The sequence below is a fragment of the Euprymna scolopes genome, chromosome 1 (genome assembly GCF_053919585.1).
Source record: "Euprymna scolopes isolate OS-2025 chromosome 1, ASM5391958v1, whole genome shotgun sequence".
NCBI classification, from domain to species: Eukaryota; Metazoa; Mollusca; class Cephalopoda; order Sepiida; family Sepiolidae; genus Euprymna; species Euprymna scolopes.
The window spans coordinates 987,980-1,010,974 of record NC_136482.1 but is presented as its reverse complement, the minus strand read 5'-3'; the positions used below and the strand labels follow the sequence as shown (position 1 = coordinate 1,010,974).

The 22,995-nt window shown below is 34.6% G+C and overlaps 1 protein-coding gene across 4 annotated transcripts in view; it reads right to left on the bottom strand.

Annotated features, from left to right (window-relative positions):
* LOC145287754 (uncharacterized) overlaps positions 1-22,995 on the bottom strand; it is a 144,240-nt gene that overhangs the window by 90,470 nt on the left and 30,775 nt on the right. For all 4 annotated transcript variants that reach the window (XM_080136343.1, XM_080136505.1, XM_080135925.1 and 1 more), the window contains exon 2: positions 17,953-18,170. In XM_080136343.1, coding sequence (XP_079992469.1) covers positions 17,953-18,170 — 218 coding nt within the window. The remainder of the gene's footprint in view (positions 1-17,952; positions 18,171-22,995) is intronic.

The window sequence follows — 22,995 nt, the reverse complement described above, 5'->3', positions numbered from 1 at the left end:
TTATTCTTCACTTTTATCATAAGATGTTTTTATTCTTCACTTTTATCATAAGATATTTTTCATTTTCACTTTTATCATAAGATATTTTTTATTTTTCACTTTTATCATAAGATATTTTTTATTTTTCATTTTTATCATAACATATTTTTTACACTTTACTTTTATTTTTTATTTTTCACTTTTATTATAATATATTTTTCAAAATTCACTTTTATTATAAAATATTTTTCATTCTTCACTTTTATCATAAAATATTTTTCATTCTTCACTTTTATCATAAGATATTTTTTTACTCTTTGCTTGTATCACAAGATATTTTTCCTCTCCCAAAAGTAATACGCGGGATGGAGACAAAAATAAACATGGCCTCATTCTAGGAGTATTTCTCGATTGATTGAGTAAGAACAGAACAAATAAATTGTTTCATAAAAACAGATATTGCACTTTGATCTTATCAAAAAGACAGAAAGGGACCCTATGGAACTTCTTCAAATATGTATTGTATTATATCAATTAAAGGATAAAATAAATATGATAAAATATGAACTAAAACTGAAAAAGAGATGACCTGAAATTCAACCTGTTGCAGGGGCCTTTTCAAAAATTGAAAATATAAAAAAGACAGAAAGTGTTTTTTTTTATTTTCACTCCTGAAAAGTTCCTGCAACAATTAGGCAAAATGTTGAATTTCAGGTATTTCCTTTTCCTATATTAGCTCATATTGTATCATATAAACGATACAACAAAGATTAAAAAGGGGCACATAAACCTAAAGAATATCATTTTATTTAACAGATATACTCAACAACATTTACAATTAGCTATTTTTTTTTTGGTATATGCATTTAACAAATCTGTATGCGGAAATACATTACTAATTCTGAAAGATATAAAATCCATTTTATGCATTCGGCCATAGTTTTAAAACAAGTCAGAGAGAGAGAGAGAGAGAGAGAGAGAGAGAGAGAGAGAGAGAGAGAGAGAGAGAGAGAGAGAGTAATAAATAAAGTTTCAACCCTTTTGAAACGGTCCAATTGATTCTTCCAGAAAAGCATATGTAATCATGCCACCTCTTTAAGTGCTTTGCTTAAAATGTTTCAGTAGCATTTAAAGCAGAAGAAATGACCTGCTGGCTCTCTCACCTTAAAGGGTGGAGCAGAAGGGCAGAAAGTGGAAAACAAGGAGAGGGGGTTAGTGAGGCTAAATTAAAGCTGGTAGACAGAGGGGGAGAAGAGGAATAACATTCAATTAACAACTGATGCCATTTACAACGTCAAAAATGATTATATAACTAAGCAGAAGAGGTGGATCCAGTGGAAATCAAGAATGAAAAGGTTTTCCTTTTTTCTTTCCTTTTCATTAACATTTAAAAAGAAAGAAAAAAGATGAATGGAAAGATTAAACGCATCCTACAAACACTTTTTGAAAATCAGAACTTTTTCTCTCTTTCTACAAGAGGAACAAACCGTTGGTCGATCACACTTTTAAAATTTTCATGGTAGGTGCTTTCAATCTTCTTTTTTTTTCTTTTTTTTACATGGTGGTCACCACTTATCAAGGCCCGGAAGCCACTCAGGGATAAGGGTTATAGCAAGTACAGTACGTTAGTGTGGACATTTAATGAAGTGTTTACTTAAGAGGGCGGTTCATTAGGAATCTGTTAACGTTGGACTTGAAGACATCCAAGTTGTAGTCATGTGGGAAGCAGGCACACGGAACAGAGTTCCACAGGCGTGCAGTTCTAAGAAAGAAGCTTTGTTCATGGAATCCACGTTTTGATTTAGGCACAGATAAAGAGTGGGGGAAATTTTTCACAGTGGATTCAGCTAGACGGGTGTTTTTCGTGAAAGATTGGGGAGGGACCCTCTCCCCTCAAGCAAAACATTTGCAATAAATTCTCATTTAGCTAAAACTTATTCTATATTAGTATCTAAAGCTAAACGAAAATTCCATCAAGAAAGTTTCTCCCCTAGAACTGCCCATCTGTGGAACACAATACTGTAGGGCTGCATCACAGCTGACTATAACGTGGTCGTTTTCTTGTTGGGTTGTCCCCTTAAATCACTAAACCCTACTCAATTTCTACCATTACGGTTGCCTCACAATTTATCCTACACTCATTAATCGTCAGGTGGCTCTTGTTGAGCCCAGAGTAAAAAAAAATAAATAAAAATTAACAATGTCTAAGTGGATGCATCTTATTTTACTTTGCACCCAAGTATTTCATCCACTATGACTATGCAATTTCTACAGCTACATACTTACAAAATATTTAGAATACTCATGTTTCTTTCACCTGGCTCTCTCTTTTACATGGGGATCACCACTTATCAAGACCCGGAGGCCACTCAGGGATAAGGGTTATTGCGTGTACAGTAATCAATGAGATAGTATTGTAGTAATCATTAGTATTGGAGATTTGATAGAGTGTCTTACTTAAGGGGCGGTTTGTCAGGAATTTGTTTGTGTTGGACTTGAAGACATCCAAGTTGTAGTCAGGTGGGAAACAGACAAACAGAAGAGAGTTCCACAGTCGTGCACTTCTGAGAAAGAAGCTCTGCTCATGGAATCTACGTTTGGATTTAGGCACAGATAAAGAGTGGGGGAAATTATTGACAGTAGTTTCAGCCAGACGAGTGTTTCTCGTGAAAGATTGGCGAGGGGGGACGAGAGATTGGAGCCCAGACGAGCACTTGCCATGGAAATAACGATAAAACAAAGACAAGCTCGCAACGTCTCTTCTGTGGGAGAGAGGTTGCAGGGAAGAGAAAAGGGCATCCCCCACTAAACCACAAAGTCTATTTTGTACTCTGTCAAGGCAGGATAGGCTGTTTTTAGCAGCTCCTGCCCATCCTTGGACGTACTTGGCTTTTATATAGATAGTAGTGAGATATCTTCTGGAGCGGTAGAAGGATCCCACCATTTTCCCAGCGTCCTTGGCAACAGACCTGATGTACTTGTTCCATTTCAGATCAGGAGTAAAGGTCAAACCCAGAGGCTTGTCAAAACATGGAGCCTCCCCAAGACAAGAGCCATCCATTTCAATTGATGCCAGATGGGGACCAGAGTGTTGATGATGTAAAGATAGAAGCTTGGTTTTGGATGCATTAAAAGTGACCAGCCACCTCTTCCCCCACTGTACCACGCGCTCAAGATCAGAGGAGAGAGAATCAGAGAGAACTTTGTCATTTATGGCCTTTGATGTGTTGCCATAGATGGTCGTGTTATCAGCATAGATGTCAACGAATGATTTAAGTATGTGTTTTGAGACATCATTGATGTAGATCAGGAAGAGAGTTGGGCCCAGGATGGACCCCTGGGGGACTCCAGCATTAATACTTTTACGAATAATCATTTAAGGATTTTGCTTTCATTTTGATACAACCATAACTACAATTAAGATCTCTGTTATTTTATCAAAATTGGAAATATTTTAAAATTTTCACCAACTATGGACAAATAGCTCCATTGCCTTGTGGGTGCCTTGGGAAAGGCAAAGACTAAAGGAGTAAACCCTGACAAAAAATCTGGTTTGGAGCCCTGGTGAAGCACTGCAACATCTTTCCTGCAGCTGCGCTGACTCCGACTGTATTGGCTTGCCTTTCCGTCAGACTATGTCTGCAACGCTAACAGGGAGAGCCTGATAACTGGGAAAACCTAGGTTGCATTATCACCTGCCCAGGCCTGAATCCGGAGAGCCAAATCTAAGCTTCGAACTGTATAGCTACCGCAGATGCTGCACCAGACTAGATGCAGAATGCCATTGTCTTATTAGACAGAAGGTTAACATCAATACTTACAAAACTGTTTTGTTCGATCTGACATAGTGGTATAGGATTAGATGAAGAAAGTAGCAACCCTAGTTGATGTCATTTTTTCTAATTATGGTAACTTAAACAAAACTAAGACGAAGTAGAGAATTAAATAAATAGGTCTTATGTATGACATGAAAAGAAACTGGACTAATGGGAAGATTTCTATCATTCCAGTAATCATCAGAGTAACGAAACTCATGAAAAAGCTCTGGTAAATATATCCAATGGAGCAAGTGCAGGAAAGATACAAACAACTGCACTTAAAAAAAAATGCTAAAAAGATCTCTCAGTTGGAGTCTCTGAAATAGCGGGTGAATACCCAGCATCCGGTAGGATGTTCCATCCCCAGCAAAAAGAAAAGATAAGAAAACTGGGGAAAAAAAAAAAAAAGAACAAAAAAAAAAACCAGGTATGTCAAACATATGACCCTTTACAGGCATATTTGTGGCCTGCATAAACGATACTGCATTTTGTCATTTAATAATTCAAATTGCTGTTTTTATAAATAAAGTTGGACTCATGGATGAAAGTGACAATATAAAAATAATTTTTATTCTTATTAAAGTGGTGATTATGTGAAAATTTATGAGAGGGCATCTTTAACATTTTGTGGTGGAATTTTAGTGATATCTGAACTTCAAATTTTATGGTTTTTTTACTTAAATTACAATTATAAAAACAATTTCAGAACAAAACTATATTTTTGTGAAATCACATTTTTTTACACTTACAGGTACTCACTGCTATTTTGATTGAAATAAAAGTTGTTTTGATTTATTGGGAGGGGGGGGGGGGCGAAAAAAGTATGTCTCTTCATATTCCTTAGGTTCTTTTTCTTTTTTGGGGCGATTACATACACGATAAATTTCACACACTTTACCAATTTGAGAATGTATTTATTGCAGTTGATTGTGTATTCATAGGAGTTACATGGGAATTTTTGATTTATACGTAATCCCAAAATGCAAATATAGTTCATTCACAAAGCAACAGCTCCACAACCACTTTGAGGTTGGCAAAGGTGCCCAGAAGGTCAACTGAAACAAACTATCAAAGTCGACATCGAACATAGCACAAGTTCACAAGTCTACGGTGTTCGCCGTTGGTTCCGGAACTGGCTGCCCATAACTATCCTGGCTGTTGCCTCCTGTTGTGCGTGGTCTGCATTCATCTGGTATACTGTGTGTTCTATGGGAGGAGCTGACTCAATCCATCCTAAATGAATGTTGCTTTAAGTCAAGTCTTTGTTGACATTTGAAATTTTGTTACATTTTCTTTTGTTAAAATATTTTCTTACTTTGCATTCATGAATCTCGTTAACTCATTTGTGCATTTATTGTATGTTTCTAGGTTAAAGTAACAAAAATAATTTGTATTAATTTTATTAAAGATTTCAATTAGTCATATGTGACACCTCATCACAAACATGGTCCACGTGGCCCTTGAGAGAATCTCGAGTTTAAACTACCGGCTATATGATAATGTCAGAAAGCTGAGAAAACGACCTTCCATCTGTAGTGGAATAGAACTGTGAATGCTACTAAGACTAAGCTTCTTTCCTTTAACAATTACAAAAAACTTCTCAACCCTCGATTGCTATGATTAAAAACTCTCTACTTGAGATATCCTTCAAACTCCTCAGCTTAACATTCACAGGCAACAAGAATTGGAATAAATACGGTGAGGACATTGCAAAGTATGCTGCAAAGAAGGTGGACTCCCTCTATCTTGTTAGAAAATTGCATCTACTATTAGCCTCTCACTCTTAGAAAGAATCCAAAATTGGACCACATTTTGGAAGGGTGGATTGATCTGTTTTTGCGTTGCGTTTTTTGCAAGTCACGCACGTGTATCAAACTAAAACTATGTTTAAAAACCTTATTTTCAACGTCTTGACATCATAAGCAGTCATGGTTCGATGGGCAAAAGCACTTGCCAGTAACTTTTTCCCTTCTTTTTGTTTTTCGCACTTCAAGTTCAAGCCTGCCTACCACGGCTAATTTTTTTTTTTTTTTTTGGCAGTCGCACAGGTACTCACTGCTATTTTGATTGAAATAAAAGTTGTTTTGATTTATTGGGGGGGGGGCGAAAAAAGTATGTCTCTTCATATTCCTTAGGGTTCTTTTTCTTTTTTGGGGCGATTATATTTAATTTATTTTTAATTATTATTATAACCAAAATCAGCTGTGTATAAAAACGGAAGTAAGTTTTCATTTAACCAATGAGTTATTTCCCTTTAAGCTATGAGATTTTATTTCCCTCTTTGAATTTCACAGATGAAGATGGCTGTTTTATAATTCTATAAATCCAAAATATGATTTCCATGAAAGTTGACCATAACAACTGATGATATTTGGTGTATCTTAAATAATATGTGACTAAACCCTCTGCACAGCAATATGTTTTTTACCTGGCAACCCCTAGGATGTACAACTCACAAAAATGCTGTAGGAGAGTGGCGTCTTTTATATATATCTACTCCCTCACAGTATTTTTGCGATTTATAGCTTTTTTAATACAATAATACATAATTAAATCTGTTTCATCAATCACATAAAAGGGCAGTTGTCTTTTTATATCTATGTCCAGCTAAAAGTCAAAAACTACTAGACAAAAAACACAAAGTTGGTACATTCTTGATTGATGTTGCCTGGAATGAATATCTTAAATTTAGAAAAAAATTCTTTATGCTTCAAGGGTCAACTGGGTCATGTTTCATTGAGAGAGGAGAGGGAAGCTATAAACTTGCACTAAAAAACTTTGATTTTTGTCCCAATAAATGCAGTATTAGTTCTATTTTCAGAATATGTATGGTTTAAGGCAAGAGTTGGCAACCTACTGTCCATGAGCCTGATCCGGCATGCAAAGACATTTTGACTGGCCCACGACTTTCGAATTCAACATAAGACCTACTGTCATGTTCCTTTGATCCACCCAATTGAATTCAAACACTATGATCACAAAAACTAATTTTTGTTAAGTATTTTTTAATTTAAAATTTTCTTTTGTTTATCTGATTACTCAATGTTTATTTTAATTTTAATTATGGTTTTAATATTTAAGTTCACAGGGGTCTGCATAAATTATATATATATATATATATATATATATATATATATATATATATATATATATAGACTTATATGTAATATACTGAGTTCGTGTAATTCAGTAAATTTTCATATACCAATAGGTTTTAAGCCAAAAATGGTTGACTTAAGGATTAAGCTACAAAATTATCACATTTCATAATTGAGCATTAATATACTGTGTGTGCAAAATCAAGACTTCAAGACAAGGTGTTGATGGCAAATGAAATACACTTTTTGTTGCCATCAACACCTTGTCTTGAAGTCTTGATTTTGCACACACAATACACAGTATATATATATATATATATATATATATATATATATATATATATATATATATATATATATATATATTATGACTATGTAAAGACCAAATTTAAATCTGTTCGTAAACATTCTTTATTGTGATTGTGAAATTAAAAAATAAAAATGAATGTGTCAGCTGATCGGTTTCAAAGCTCGCTCAACAGAGCTAAAATCGAGCTTAATTATGTTTTAAAAAGAAAAGGGGGGAACAATGAATCGGAGATGAAAAAGTAAGGGGGAAAAGAAAAAAAAAGTAAGGGGGGGGGGAATTAATTATTAAATAGAAACTAGATTAAGCCCTAAGAGATTCTCTTTTTGTTTGCAAAGAGAAGGTCTCAGAGTCTTAATATGTATAGTTTCTAGAATTTTGAGATAGTAAAGAGAGTGCGACTTGCTAAGGATGGAAAAAAAGTCTGCACTAAAGTTCGAAACGCAAATACGATTATTTATAAGGTGATCTCCTATAGATGAGCCATGGGTATTGCTCAAAACGTCCGAAGGTAGGTAGTTTCCATTTCGAATTTTGGATGGAACATGTTGTTTTACCCTATTATCTAATCTTTGAGACATTCGTCTGACATAGCACACATCGCAGCTCCATTTGAATAAATAAATAATAGAATTGTTATGGAGGGGAGGAAGAACGTCTTTACAAATTGAAGACAAAATAGGTTTACAAGAAAAAACAACACGGGTATTTGATGCAAAGTAATATTGTTGTACGACAGAAGAAATTTGCTTGGCAAATCTTTCACTAATATTACCTAGCCAAGGTAGGCGTAGGTAGATAGGACATTTGTCAACAGATGCCTGTTTAATTTTATTGAAATTAGAAATTTTATTTCTATTTGTAGATTCCATGATTTGCAAAGGAAAACCATTATTGCAAAGAGTCTTGGTAATAAATTTGACTTTATCATTGAATTTGGTCTCTGAGCATATCATACAAGCTCTATGGATAAGGATGTTGATAAGATTATATATAGAGAGAGATGTAGAAAACTAGAATTTAAATGTCTCTCTTAGACAAGCGAATAATATACAGAAAAGAGGAAGTTTTTAAAAAAGAATTTTGTCTTTTTGTTATTTAGAGGAATGTCCCATGAGAATAAAAAAGAGAAAGAATTGGGGAGGGGGGTACCAACTAAAGCTGATAGACTTTAGCAGATATAACAAGAATTTTTTGTTTTTAAATATGAATTGGATAAAATGATTAGCGATTGAGAAAGAAACAGATTTATCTTTCTTTTAACAGAAATTAAAAAATGACACAAAACTCCAAAATATGTGAAATCTTACTGTCTTTTAAAATAGCATTTCTTTGTTATCCCTTTCTTTTATATAACTGAATGATTTTTCAGCTTTGGTACAGGAAAATTAGGGGCATTTCTTATTTTTAATCAACCCAATTTTTTTAGTTTTAAAAAGAAATAGGAGAAGGGTATTTTTTTAAAAATTTAACATTTTAGACTTTGGGTGGAAAGAGAGACAACAAATGAAAACAACGACCACTTCCCACACACATAAAAAAAAAAAAAAAAAAAATTATTATTATTATTATTATTATTATTATTATTATAATGATAATAATAAAAAAAATTTTTAAATAAAAAAATAAAAAATCCATCAAAATAAAAAATAACCATGATGGAAAATACTTGTGTTTGGCTAAGTACAAATAATGATAATGTTTTCAACTCTATCAAAGAAGCTGGATAAGTTGCACTGAACAGCTCCTGCCCAGATGTAGCAACAGTACTCTATTTTAGGGTGTACCTGGCTCTTATACACATAGAGGATTACATTGGTAGTGAGATACCTGCTGGAACAGTAGTGTGATCCAACCATTTTTCCAGCAATCTTGGCAACAGATTTGATGCATGTGTTCCATTTCAGATCAGGAGTGAAGGTCAATCCCAGAAGCTTGTCAAGACATGGAGCTTCCCCAGAGCAATTCATTTTAATTAGGGTGCAATGAAGAGAGAGAATCAGAAAGATCTTGGTCACTGCTGGCCTTAGTTATCTTGAAAATTTTGAAAATCTGAAGAATTTTCATAACCTGACATTAAAATTCAGAAACATTTGAGCAATCTGTCACAGCCGGCTACTTCAGCTAGTTCAGTAATAAAAGAATGACCAATAATATCAGAATTGAAATAATCCATTAACCTCACACCTGTGTAAAGTTATTGGATTATTTCAATTCTGTGAGAGGGTGGCAGAGGGTAGTAGGAGGTAGTTAATTGTGTTTGTAGTCCATTCATCCATTCAATATATGTAGAACAAAAAGGAACATTTTTCATACAAATGCTAGTATTCATTTCAACCAACTTATTCTTAAGTTCTTGTAAAATGACCTATTTTTTTTTTCAAAAATCAAAATGAGAATTAGGTCAAAAGGGAGTAGGGAGAAAATTATTTTTATAGAATGTCAATTACAGATGAGAATGTGGGAAAATGAAATCTGCGAGAAAGGTACAGGTTTTATTAATCAAATAAAAACGTCACAAAGTCAGACAAAGTATAAAATAATAAAAAAAGAAATAAAAAGAATGTTTATACTCTTTGGAATCTATAAATAGACAAGAAGCATTTGTTATCTATTTAACAAAAGTTGATTATGTTTGCTTGTGAGTGAGTGAGTGAGTGAGTGAGTGTGTGTGTGTGTGTGTGTGTGTGTGTGTGTGTGTGTGTGTGTGTGTGCGTCTAAAGACTACAGACATCAACACATAGAAAGCTGAAATTTGCTAGGAATAATCTCCTTAATGTATATATTTTTTCTAGTATATCATTACCCACCCCCCACACACACACATAAAAAAGTAATCCCTGGGAGGATGGTATCATGATCACAGAACAGACACTACACACACACTAAAGAAGATAATTTTTAAGAGGATGATATCATGACTACCTTCTCACAAAAAAGGAGGCCATAATCTCTGGAAGGATGGTATGACACCAAACATGCATATACTACACTGCCTCTTTCCATCTTCAAAAAAAGGAGGATGGTATAACAACAAAACAGATAATACACTACATTCCTCTACTGAATTGAGCAATAGTATATTTAGTAGAAATAATACTATGGTTATAATTAGTAGAAGTAATATTATGGTTATAATTACTAGAAGTAATACTATGGTTATAATTACTAGAAGTAATACTATGGTTATAATTAGTAGAAGTAATACTATGGTTATAATTAGTAGAAGTAATATTATGGTTATAATTACTAGAAGTAATACTATGGTTATAATTACTAGAAGTAATACTATGGTTATAATTACTAGAAGTAATACTATGGTTATAATTACTGGAAGTAATACTATGGTTACTGCTTTAGACATTATATTGCTAACTTATGCATGTCCTGGGAAAGGATATTAACTCATTGAAATTCCAGGCCTCATAATTGAACTATTATTTAATTTTTACAAAGGAATTACCACTTATCAAGGTCCAGAGGCCATTCGAGGATAAGGATTAAAGAGTGTACAGTAGTCAAAGGGACAATATCATAGTAATCTTAGAGGTGTAAATTTGGTAAATCAAAAAATCTAAAATTTACTGCTTATGGTTATCTGATGTGAAAAAAAATCCCACAAAGTTAATATAAAATATTTTTAGGAAGTGGGAGACACCTGGACTTATGGGGGAAATTTAATTGCTAATCTGGACTTAAGCTTAGTGTTGTACTTAAGAAAAACATAGGACTGTAGAAAGTCAATTTTAACAAATTCAGAAAAGAAAAGAAAAAAATCAATAAATCAATAAGAAAATTAATTATATTTTTTCTTCCTGTCCGTCTGAAGTAAACACAGACCTTACGGTGTAAAAGTCAAGTTGCATTTTTTTGTGGGGGGAAGGGGCGACTTATGGTGGAACTTTAATTAGCTAATCATGTCACCAAAAGGAAAAAACAAAATGAAGAACGTGTGTAAGAAAAACAAATGAAAAGAAAAAATTAAGAAATATGTAAAAAAGTCTGATTTAGAGACGGGAGTGATTCTATAAAATGACTGTCAAGAAAACACTAAATATAAAAAAGGAAGAACATATGCATGTGTGAACGAATATTAGACTTTGTTTTATATTAATCTCTCTCTCTCTCTCTCTCTCTCTCTCTCTGTGTTTATTTTTTTCTTGCTCTTAATTATTTACTTTATTCAGTGCCCCCTCCTCTAAAGTATTCATGTACAGATGAAACATATGCATAGTGACAAGCAGGCAAGACAACAAATAACACCATCAAACACCTTTGGGTTTAGTAGTCCTTCGAGTCAATAATTTCAGACCCACTAGTTCATCCACAAATCTATAGCTCCAGGTTGGCAAAGATGCCCAGAAAGCCAGCTGAAGGCGTTGTTACACACCATCAAAGCTGACCTCCAACTTAGCTCTGGTCCACAGGTCTACAGTGTTCACCATTGGTCCTAGGACTGGCTGCTCATCACTGATTGTCATGCATGGTCTGTGTTCATCTGAGATGCTGTGTGTTATATGGGAGGAGCTGACTCAACCCATCCTGGATGAATGTCACCTTAATTTAAAAGTTGTTTATATAAAACATCTTAAAGGAATCTTACTCTTGTTTGAGTGATGACATCATCATTTTGTGATATTATTCTCTGTGTACAGTTATCTTGATTCCTCTGTTTTAATAAATTACATCGTCTTTTAGTAACATCATCCACTGTGCACGGTTATCCCCACTTGCTTTAATGGATGATGTCACCTACTGAGTGACCCCGAGGAGAGAGGCATTCGATGGGTTGCACATACGCAGATTGATTCCATGTGAGGAATGCAGGACTTTTCACCATTGTTGGAATGCATAATTTAACTCAGAAATATGTGAGAGGATATTGGTCAAAGGATTTGAGGCAGTAGACAATGGGAAATATTAAACATTCCAAAGGGAAAAAATGTCTATATAAATCGACAAACAGAAAGTAGTGTGTTGGTCAGAGAGAGAACAAGCTTTTTTTTTTTTTTTTACTCGCTATCAGTGTGTATATATGACCATTGACAAAAATAAATTTAACAATTTAAAGATCGAAAAGCGCATTCTGAATGACGGGCCGCAGCAAATATATAACACTGATTACAGGGACAAGCAAACAAGCAAGATCCACAAAGTTTTAGTCATAAATAGATTTATCCTTTAATTATTCCTTCATTATATTAATTATAGTTCATTATATCCTTCTAATTATTCTTCACAAGATTGTTCAAGATTCTTAGATCTTTGAAGAAACGGTTAAACACCAGTAACTTTCAACCTTCTTCAGGTATATTTTGTCAAACTCGGGAATTTGGATGAAATTTTAAATTAAAATTGTCTGCAAGGACCAATAAGCACAATGGCTGAACACTTGAAAAATCAATTGTAAAAGTGAAAATGGACAAACGATGCAGTTTCACACCTTAAGACATGTATATTTGAATTCAGCACAATGGAAAACCACTATATAGACATATATATCAAGTTTTTGAGTAATATGAAAAAAGAGCTCCAAAAAGGCATGTGTTTTAGCCATAAAAGTCCCAGAGGGATGCAAACCAGAATTTTATCAGGGTCACACATACTTAATTTATATTAAGAACAATGGCCTCCACATTTTGGCCAAGTTTCAGGAAAATCTAATGGAGGGATCAAACGCTATGGGGCAAAAAGTGTCATTTTTGGCCATTTTGGGGCATTTTTTACCTCTTTTGAGCCTCTGAGGATGCCGAATCCCAGTGTAAATGAATAACGGTGCAGTTTCAGGCCGTAATACATGTATATTTGAGTTGACCACCATGAAAAACCACTATATAGTCAGATATATCAAGTTTTTGTTGAGAAATATGAAAAAAGAGCCAAAAAAAAAAGGCGTTTTTAGTACTGAAAGTCCCTAGGGATGCGATCCAGAATTTGGCCAAGGTCACCCATACTGGATTTATATTAAGAACAATGGGCTCCACATTTTGGCCAAGTTTTAAAAAAATTTAATGAATGGATCAAAAGTTATGGGGCAAAATGTGTCATTTTGGGCCATTTTGGAGCAACTTTTTACCTCTTTTGAGCCCCTGGGGGTGCAACGGGAATTTTTGTAAAAAAATTTTATTTTACTGTGCACATCTATTTAATGAAATACAATTTGTGGCAAAATTTCAGGAAAAACTAATGGATGGTTATCTGGCAACAGTCCGGACTAACGGACGCACGGAAGCCACTGAAAACATAGGTCCCTCTCCGATAAATCAGGGGATCAACAATAATAGTGAGCAGTAACATTTCAGAATGCTTAAAAATGCTTTGGACAAGTGAAAAATCCTTACAAATGTCATCTTGTGCTAAATGAAAATTTATCATAATGACACTAATAATGATCAGATCAAGCCAGCCTAAACATTGGACAAAATCCAACTCTCAGAAAATGTACAGAAATGATATAAAAGCACAACTTCGTTCATATAACTTCATTTCAACAGCTAACACATTGAATCTTCTTAATATCATTCGTAGCATTGTAGAAATTATGTGCAATATTTTTAAAATAGTAAATCAATAAAATAAAACCATCAAACCATGTAAAAAACTGAAACACCATTTAGTAACAGAGTAAAAATTTCATTCAATAAAGTTTTCAACTTCTAATTCTTTTTTTAAATAACTTAAAAAATCTTATATTAAGCCCACCATGTTGAGGAGTGATGCTTTTCTTAAGATGCAACTATCTTTATATGCATAAAGACAATATTGATTTGTATTTTTTTTTTACTAAGGAGTCACCACTTATCAAGGCCTGGCGGCCACTCGAGGATAAAGGTTAATGAGTGTGAAAATTTGGTAACTTAGATTACTTAAGAGGATTACTTATATCAAGAACTTGTCTATGTTGGACTTGAAGACAACCATATTGTAGTCAGCTGGAAAACAGCCAAACGGAACAAAGTTCCATACTCATGCAGTTCTAAGAGAGAAGCTTTGTTTATGAAATCCACGGTTAGGTTCAGGCACAGATAAAAGGTGAGGGAAATTATTGATAGTGGTTTCAGCTAGACAAGTGTTTTTTTATGAAAGTTTGGCAAGAGGGGACCATGGATTGGAACTGAGACGAGTACTTGCCATGAAAATAACGATAAAGCAGAGACAGGCTCGCAACGTCTCTTCTGCAGGGAAGAGAAAAGGGTATCCCCCACTAGGCTACAAAGTCTAATTTGAACTCTGTCAAGACAGAATAAGCTGCTTCTAGCAGCTCCTGTCCATATGTAGCAACAAAACATCAACATTGAAAAATAAATTGTCTGTCACTAAAAGTAGTAACGTAACTAGAAAAAAAAAAACTATTAATGGCACAAGTAAAGAATTGAGTTTTTATAAAGAGAAAGGGTTAAATTTTGTTTACATCCAAATTTTTTATTTATTTTTTTAAATTCAATTTTCACCCCAAACAAGTGCATGTAGTTTGTCAGAGCATTCACCATTAAAGTACTTGTAGAACAGGCAGAGGGATGCAACATTTCGTTGATGGGACAAAGGGTGAAGCTTAGATGACAGTTCAGGACCTATTAAGTTGGCGACTCTCTTTTGAACCCTGTCCAGGAGTGAGAGACAATTAGCAGATGCATCAGCCCAAATGTGACAGCAATACTCCATACATGAGCAAATGGTGGCCTTATAGAGGTACAGGATACTTTCAGGCGTAAGTAGCTTTCTAGCACGGTAGAGAGAGTCCACCTTCTTCGCAGCAGCCTTGGCAACGCTCTCAACGTATCTTTCCCAGTTCATGTTCCCTGTAAACGTTAGCCGAGGAGTTTAAAGGAAGTACATTCAGGTAATGTGTTCTTCGCCATTGTTATTGGTGGTAGAGAAGAAGCTTAGTCTTGACAGCATTGAATGTGATCATCCACTTCTGTCCCCCCCACTACAAATTGGAGGTCATCCGCTAGTGTTTCTGCCATTTCCTTAGATATGTGTTCATTTGTTTTCCTCTCGTGCCTGTTATAGAGAGTGGTGTCATCAGCAAATATACCCATCTGAGAAACAACTTTATCAGGGAGGTCATTTATGAATATCAGGAATAATAAAGGTCCAAGGATAGACCACTGAGGTACTACCGCATTTATATCATATTGTTTAGATGACAGTCGAGGACAACCTAGATTTTTCTCTTACTTAAGAAGGATTTAATTACAGTGATACCATATGATCATACTTAAATCATTCGTTGACATCTATGCTGATGACACGACCATCTATGGCAACACATCAAAGGCTGTAAATTACAAAGTTCTCTCTGATTCTCTCTTCTCTGATCTAGAGCGCGTGGTACAGTGGGGGAAGAGGTGGCTGGTTATTTTTAATGCATCTAAAACCAAGTTCCTATCTTTACATCATCAACGCTCTGATCCCCATCTGGCATTAATTGAAATGGATGGCTCTCATCTAGGGGAGGCTCCATGTTTTGACAAGCTTCTAGACCTGACGTTTACTCCTGATCTGAGATGCTGGAAAAATGGTGGGATCATTCTACCACTCCAGTAGATCTTAGTGCTGATGAAAGATTAAAAATTAAGCGACTTTAAGCTATGAATATTTAATTTTACACGTGTGCAAAAGTAACAGCAAGAGCGATATTTTATTTGACATACTCTGCTTTAGTCAACTGATTTGTTTTCTATTATAATCTCTTAACAGCTATTTCAATTAGATAAAAACCAAATTAAAAGTGTACAGGTCCAAATACCTTATGTATCAAGTTTCAAGCCTGTAGTTAAAAAATTCAGAGGAGTTTAGTAGAGAATTTTTGCACACATACCAGCAAGATCACTTATAATATATATATATATATATATATATATATATATATATATATATATATATATATATATATATATATATATATATACAGACATGACAGAAAACATAGGCACTAAGATAAATAATAAATATTTTTCCTAAGATTAAAATATGCTTATTTATATTTACAGATAAGAATAGTGCTGAAAAACTTAGAGTATCTCATTAAAAAACATAGCAACATAGAAGCATGTCATGAACTAAATGAGCATCAGAATTATCAGAATTTCTGCAAGGACGAATCGTGGGTCAACATGAAAGTGGTCTAAGTCAAGACAAAATAGCAGGAAATCTTTCAAAACCCTTTTCTACTGTTAATAGAGTGATCATACAATTTACAAGAGAAGACAAAACCTCATCCAGGTCACCCCTGGCCATTTGAAAGAACTTTGCATCTTGTGAAAAAAAAATGTTGGAGAGGATCCTCAGTGCAAAGCTTCTGACATTGCAACACAAGCTAGTGTCAGTCTCAGAACAGCTGTCAGGTATCTTCACAAGCTGGGTTACTATGGTAGAGCTGTGAGAAAGAAAACCTCTTCTTTGTCCTGCCAATATCAAGCGCAGAAAAGATTGGTCTCGTGAGATGGTGAAGAGACCTATGAACTTTTGGACCAATGTCATTTTCCCTGATGAGTCACGATTTACATTAGTTCCCGACAGTGGAAGGGTATGGGTACGGACGCTCACTCAGCAAGAGTTTGACTTAAAAAGACTGCAACCAATGCTGAAATATGGGGGTTTCTCAGTTATAGTATGGGGTGCAATTTGGAGTGATGTTCGCTCAGCTGCTGATGGAGTGTGAAGTAAAAATCAATTCTGCTAAATATGTTTCAATATTACATAAAGGACTCCTACCAATTTACCAAGTTAACTCCTTATTTATGGAAGACGGAGCTCCTTGTCACTCTGCTAAGGCGACACAACATTGGTTGAACTAAAATGGAATTAATAAACTTCCATGGCCAAATCAGTCCCCGGAGATGAACCCAATTGAAAACCTTTGGGGTATATTAGACCTGAACCTTGGCAAAAAGAAAAGGAAGCCATCTTTTAAGCCTGAAATTTTAGCATTATTACGTCAAACATAGCAAGATATTCCTCAAGGTGATAATTCGTCAACTGATCAATGCTATGCCTAGAAGGATTGTAGCATTAAAAAAAGGCAAAAGAAATATCAACCAAGTATTAGTTATTAAATTTGTGACCATTTATTTTTGATTTTCTTCTATAAATTATATGTTTATAGAAATAAACTGTTTCTATGGGTGTTTATTCTTTTCTGTCATATCTGTGTGTGTGTGTGTGTGTATATATATATATATATATATATATATATATATATATATATATATATCTGTGTGCTAGAATATTATACTAGCTGAGAGAAGAGGCAAAGGCGGTCCATTGGCACCTTAAAACCAGTCACTTAAGGCAGGTGTGGTCTGTCAACTTTGGATGATAACTCACCTATGAGAAGGTAACTCTGATTCAAAACCTCCACTGCCTTGCGGGATTACCTCCATCAGGAGAAAGGCTAAGTGAGTAAACCCCAAGAGGAAATCTGGAGACGGAATCCTTAAGGCGGCAACTCTTGCGGCACAGTAAGAGCTGAGCTGTATCGACTTTCCTTGGATCTTCTGACTTTGTAGGGGGGATTAGACTGCTACATGGGCAACAACTATCCTCTAACCCTAACCCTGCTCAGGCTATGTAGCTCCACTGCTACACCATCATCTCCGGAGATGGACGGTTGCCAACAAGTTACATAATTCAAATCAACCGACATGTAGATAGATATTTTAATAGACTTACAAGAACACAGCAAAACATTTGAAAATATATCATTGACGTACTTCAAAAAAATATAAACGAAAAAAGAACTCACCTTTTGAAGCTCTTGTCACATTTTTCACAAATGAATCGCCTGTCTGGGTCAACGTGTGTCTTGGTGTGATAGCGTAATCCAGGAACGCTGGTAAAAACTTTGTCACAACCATCTTTCGGACACTTCAACAGCTTCTGAGTGACATTGTCTTCCTGGGACTTTTCAAATTCCTGCATTCGTTCGGTTTTCACACGAGACCTCTTACTTGAGGAGGCGTCCTACAAGTACCCGTGATAGAAATTGTATAAGTAATAATTGAGAAATTCATGAGAGAAGATGGAAAAATTTGAAGATTTGTAAAATAGATAACAGAGCAAAAGAATGCGATTTTTTTTCAGGTTTTTTAAAATTGTTTTTTAAGATAAAGAAGAGATTCACATTTCAAATTCTAATTAATGGGTTTTATTAATGTACTAATAATCAACTATTTTTTTTCATTTGATAAAAATTAATATTAATATTATAATTATATTTCTGAATTTTTGAGATGAGGATTGATAATTTGTATTATTTAGATTATTTGAACTACTGTTCTCCTCTTGAGTATTATTCTCACAATGTTTCGGCCAATGTAACCTTCAACCTTCTTCAGGCGTATCTTGTCAAATTTGGGAATCTTTCTGTTGTACTCTGCTTTATCACTGCAGAATCTGCAGAGAATTTTAAATAGAACCTTTTATTTAAGTCATGATTGGGTAGGAGTCTTAAGTAAATTGCAATTGTATTCTTAGTATCATCATCCACACTGACGATTGAGTCTTCACATATTACATTGGTTTTTAAATTAAACTAATCCAAAAAAAAAAATCTATAGCTATATATTAGAGATTTAAAAGGATCAAACTCAGTAAGTGTATCAGAATTGGGAAAGATATTGGAATCATCACATTGCTATTGTCTTCTCTTCTCAACACCAGCAAATTTGCATTTCTTGCATTGTGAAAACCTTCTAACACTTTTTTTATAAATTCATTTGTTTTTCTTGCAATTAAATTAATTTGTATTATTTCGACTACTATTCTCATCTTGGTCGCTATATTCATGTTTTGTTTCATGTAATCTTCAACCATCCTCATCTGAAACTGGTTCTTGGACAGAATTCCCAATATATTAAAACACAAAAATAAAGAAAACTCTTTATTGGTGTATGTATCTATGATGAAACGATATCATATTCTAAAAATCACAAATTGATTAAGTAGTTTTATTTTCAGAGAGGAAAATTTTATGACTATCTGGTCTGCCATTCTGAAAACAACTGTAAAAAAGCAAAAATAAAAGAAGATAGCTCAATAGTTCAAACTTGCAAGAATTATATTTTAATGCCTACAAATTCCCATTAATTGATTTTCTTTATAAAAATAAAACTACTTGATCAATTTATATAATTTTGGAATATGATATTTTCATTTTGTCACAGACACGTATATCATACAGATGTTTTTTTATTTTTGTTTTTTTGTGATGAACAACCAAGATGGGAAGAATAATGCGAATAATTCAAATCTAATCCTCATCTAAAAATTCCGAAACAGTAAACAAATTTATTTAGAACTAAAAAAAAAAAGAAAAAAAAATTTTTTATATATATATTTTTTTAACTTTCCTTTCAAACATACAATCATCACATTTAATTGACTACCATACACTCATTAACCCTTATCTTAAAGTGGCTTTTGGGCCTTGATAAGGGGTGACTCCCACATAAAAAAAAAAAAAAAATTAATTAAAGGAGTGGTGTTCTTTATACTAATAATAGCTTTAGCATATAGAAAAAAAAACGTTTTTAAATAATTAATTGCTCACGGGTGGCTGGGACGACCAGTAACTTTCTAATTAATTATTTTATTAAGAGTCATTTATTCGCAGCATTTTCTACTTTGAAAAATGTTTTCCTTCAGAATTCAAAAGATTGGTGCATATTTTAATTAAAAAGAAAACTAAAATAATTATCAAAAAAAAAATTAATTTATTTAGAAAATAGGAAAATAGTTGGTTTGTTTTATGCTTTTTCATTCATTAATTTGTCTACATATATTTTTTTTTTTTTTTTTTTACACAGGAATCACCACATTATCAAGGCCAAGAGGCCACTCAAGGATAAGGGTTAAAGAGTGTACAGTAGAAATTGGACAATATAGTAATCATTAGTAATGAAAATTCGGTAAATTTGATAACTTATATGGAACGGCTCATCAAGAACTTATTTACATTAGACTTGAAGACAACAATATTGTAGTCAGCTGGAAAGCAGGAAAACGGAAGACAATACCACAGGTGTGCAGTTCTAAGAAAGAAGCTTTGTTCATGGAATCTACGTTTAGGTTTAGGCACAGATAAAGAGTGGGGGGAATTATTGATAGTGTTTTCAGCTAGACGGGTGTTTCTTATGAAAGTTTGGTGAGGGGGGACCATAGACTTAAGCTCAGTCGAACACTTTCCATGAAAGTAACGATACATCATAGACAAACTCGCAACATCTCTTCTGTGAGATAGAGGTTGCAGGGAAGAGAAAAGGACATCTCCTAAGGCAGGACAAGTCCTTTCTAGCAGCTCCTGTCCAGATGTGGCAACAGTATTCCTTGGCTTTTATATAGATAGAGAATTGCATCAGTAGTGAGATATCTTCTGGAGCGGTAGAAGGATCCCACCATCTTTCCAGCGACCTTGGCAAAAGACTTGATGTACGTGTTCCATTTCAGATCAGGAGTAAAGGAAAAACCCAGAAGCTTGTCAAAATATGTGCCTTCTCCTAAACGAGAGCCATCCATTTCAATTGATGCCAGATGGGGATCAGAGCATTGATGATGTAAAGATAGGAGTTTGGTTTTAGATGCATTAAAGGTAACCAGCCACGTCTTCCCCCACTGAACCACGCGCTCAAGATCAGAGGAGAGAGAATCAGAGAGAACTTTGTCATTTACAGCCTTTGATGTGTTGCCGTAGATGGTCGTGTAATCAGCATAGATGTCAACGAATGATTTAAGTATGTGTTTAGGGAGGTCATTGATGTAGATCAGGAAGAGAGTTGAGCCCAGGATTGACCCTTGAGGGACCCCAGCATTAATACTGCAGACCTCTGATTTTTGTCCATCGACCACTACTCTTATGAGCCTATCGGAGAGAAATGATTTAATGATTGAGAAAACATTTCCAGTTATACCGTAGCTGGAAATCTTGTGTAGTAGGCCCTTATGCCATACCTTATCGAAGGCCTTTGATATGTCAAGAGCAATTGCCCTAGAAAGGAAGCCTTTGTCAAGGGATTCACTAATCCTGTGAGATATAACCGTTAGCACATCTGCGGTAGGTCTTGCAGAACGGAAACCATATTGTGTGTCACTAATAAGGTTATTTCTGCTGAGGTGGTTGACTATTTCTCTATTTAATATGGATTCCAGCAACTTACTCATAACACAGAGGAGACTTATTGGTCTGTACTGAAAGGGAGATGACTTATCACCTGAATTCTTAAATACAGGGCAAACTGATGAGGTTTTCCAGGGTATTGGAAAGCACTTCTCCTTAAGGCAACGCTTAAACAGTTTCGTAAGTATGGGAGCAAGTTCTGGTTGAAGCTTTTTTAACACTATAATTGGGATGCCCTCAGGGCCAGTAGCTTTACTGGAATCAAGGTTCTTGATTAGCTTGGCGACCTCATGCACAGATATTCGTATATTACCTAGCGTGTTCTGTGTTATAAGAGGAAATATGGGGAGTTGATGGCCTTCGTTGCATAGGGTAGAATTAGCTGCAAAGTTCTTTGCAAATAGTTTGGCCTTGTCTGATGCTGACGAGATGACCTCTGGTCCATTGATAATGGTTGGGATAGAATGCACACTTCTGTTCAGGATCCTATTTGTTATTTGCCAAAACTGGTGGGAACCAAGCCACTGATCAGCTACTTTGGATATAACAGACTGGGCGTATACACTACTCTAGTCTCTTTTGAAGTAATTTCCTCTGGCCGCAATGCATTTGTCCTGCTCCAACAACTTTTGGAAGGCCCCATGGAAGTCCTCTTGTGTGAGCGTGTCAATGACCCTTGTCACAGCCTCTTTCATCTCCTCAATTGTCTGCTTCTAAGGTTTTCCTTAAGCTTAAGGAATAACCAAAAGTCACAGAGAGCAAGGTCTAGACTACAGGGAGGGTGAGGAAATGCCTTGATGCCTATCTTCGTCAAATAGGATGGAGCACCCTTGGAACTAACTTTGCCAAATCTTCTGCATCTTCAATTCCTCGCGAATAATTGTGTGTACTGTTTCCACAGACAGCAAACTATGCACTTATTATCTCTATAAACACACGACGGTCCTTATTAATGAAATTCTGATGTTCTGACTTCCTTACTCCTCCCACACCTCTCATCATTCTTCAGATTCCCTGTCTCCTTGAATTTCTTAATGCACTCAAAAACTGATGTTTGATTCATGCAAGACGATTAAAAAACAGTCTTAAGCATTCTATATGTTTCTGTGGCATTTTTTCCAAGTTTAAAACAGAATTTTATTGGATATCATTCTTCTGATATGTCCTCACGTTCAGATTGCATTTTTGAAATTTACCAGATTAGACAATCAGGCTTTAGTAGGGTTTATTCCAGTTCCTGCTGTAGCTGTTCATTTGAACCTGAAATCATAAAAACTGGTTAGTCATCTCTAAGATGGATAGCAATAACGTACTGAATTTTCAAGTATCTATGATAATTTTAAATGTCAGGAAACTGCTGAAGGCATCTCGTAATTCTAACCATAGATATTAGACATTAATTAACAAATATTTCCAGAATATCTTAAATGGTTGTTAGAAGTATGTGCAGAAGATTCCATTTGAAAATTCAAATATTTCAGGTTTACATGGAATTTTATTCAATTGTTATTTTAGCAATAGCCATTGACTATAAAACACTTTAGATAATCACAGATTTCAAGGTAGTTCTACTAAAATAAGCATATTTTAAAAGCTAAACCACTTTAATCCCTCAAAATACCACCATTTTGTTCAGCAATGAATATCCTTTCACATGCATTAACAAATAATAAT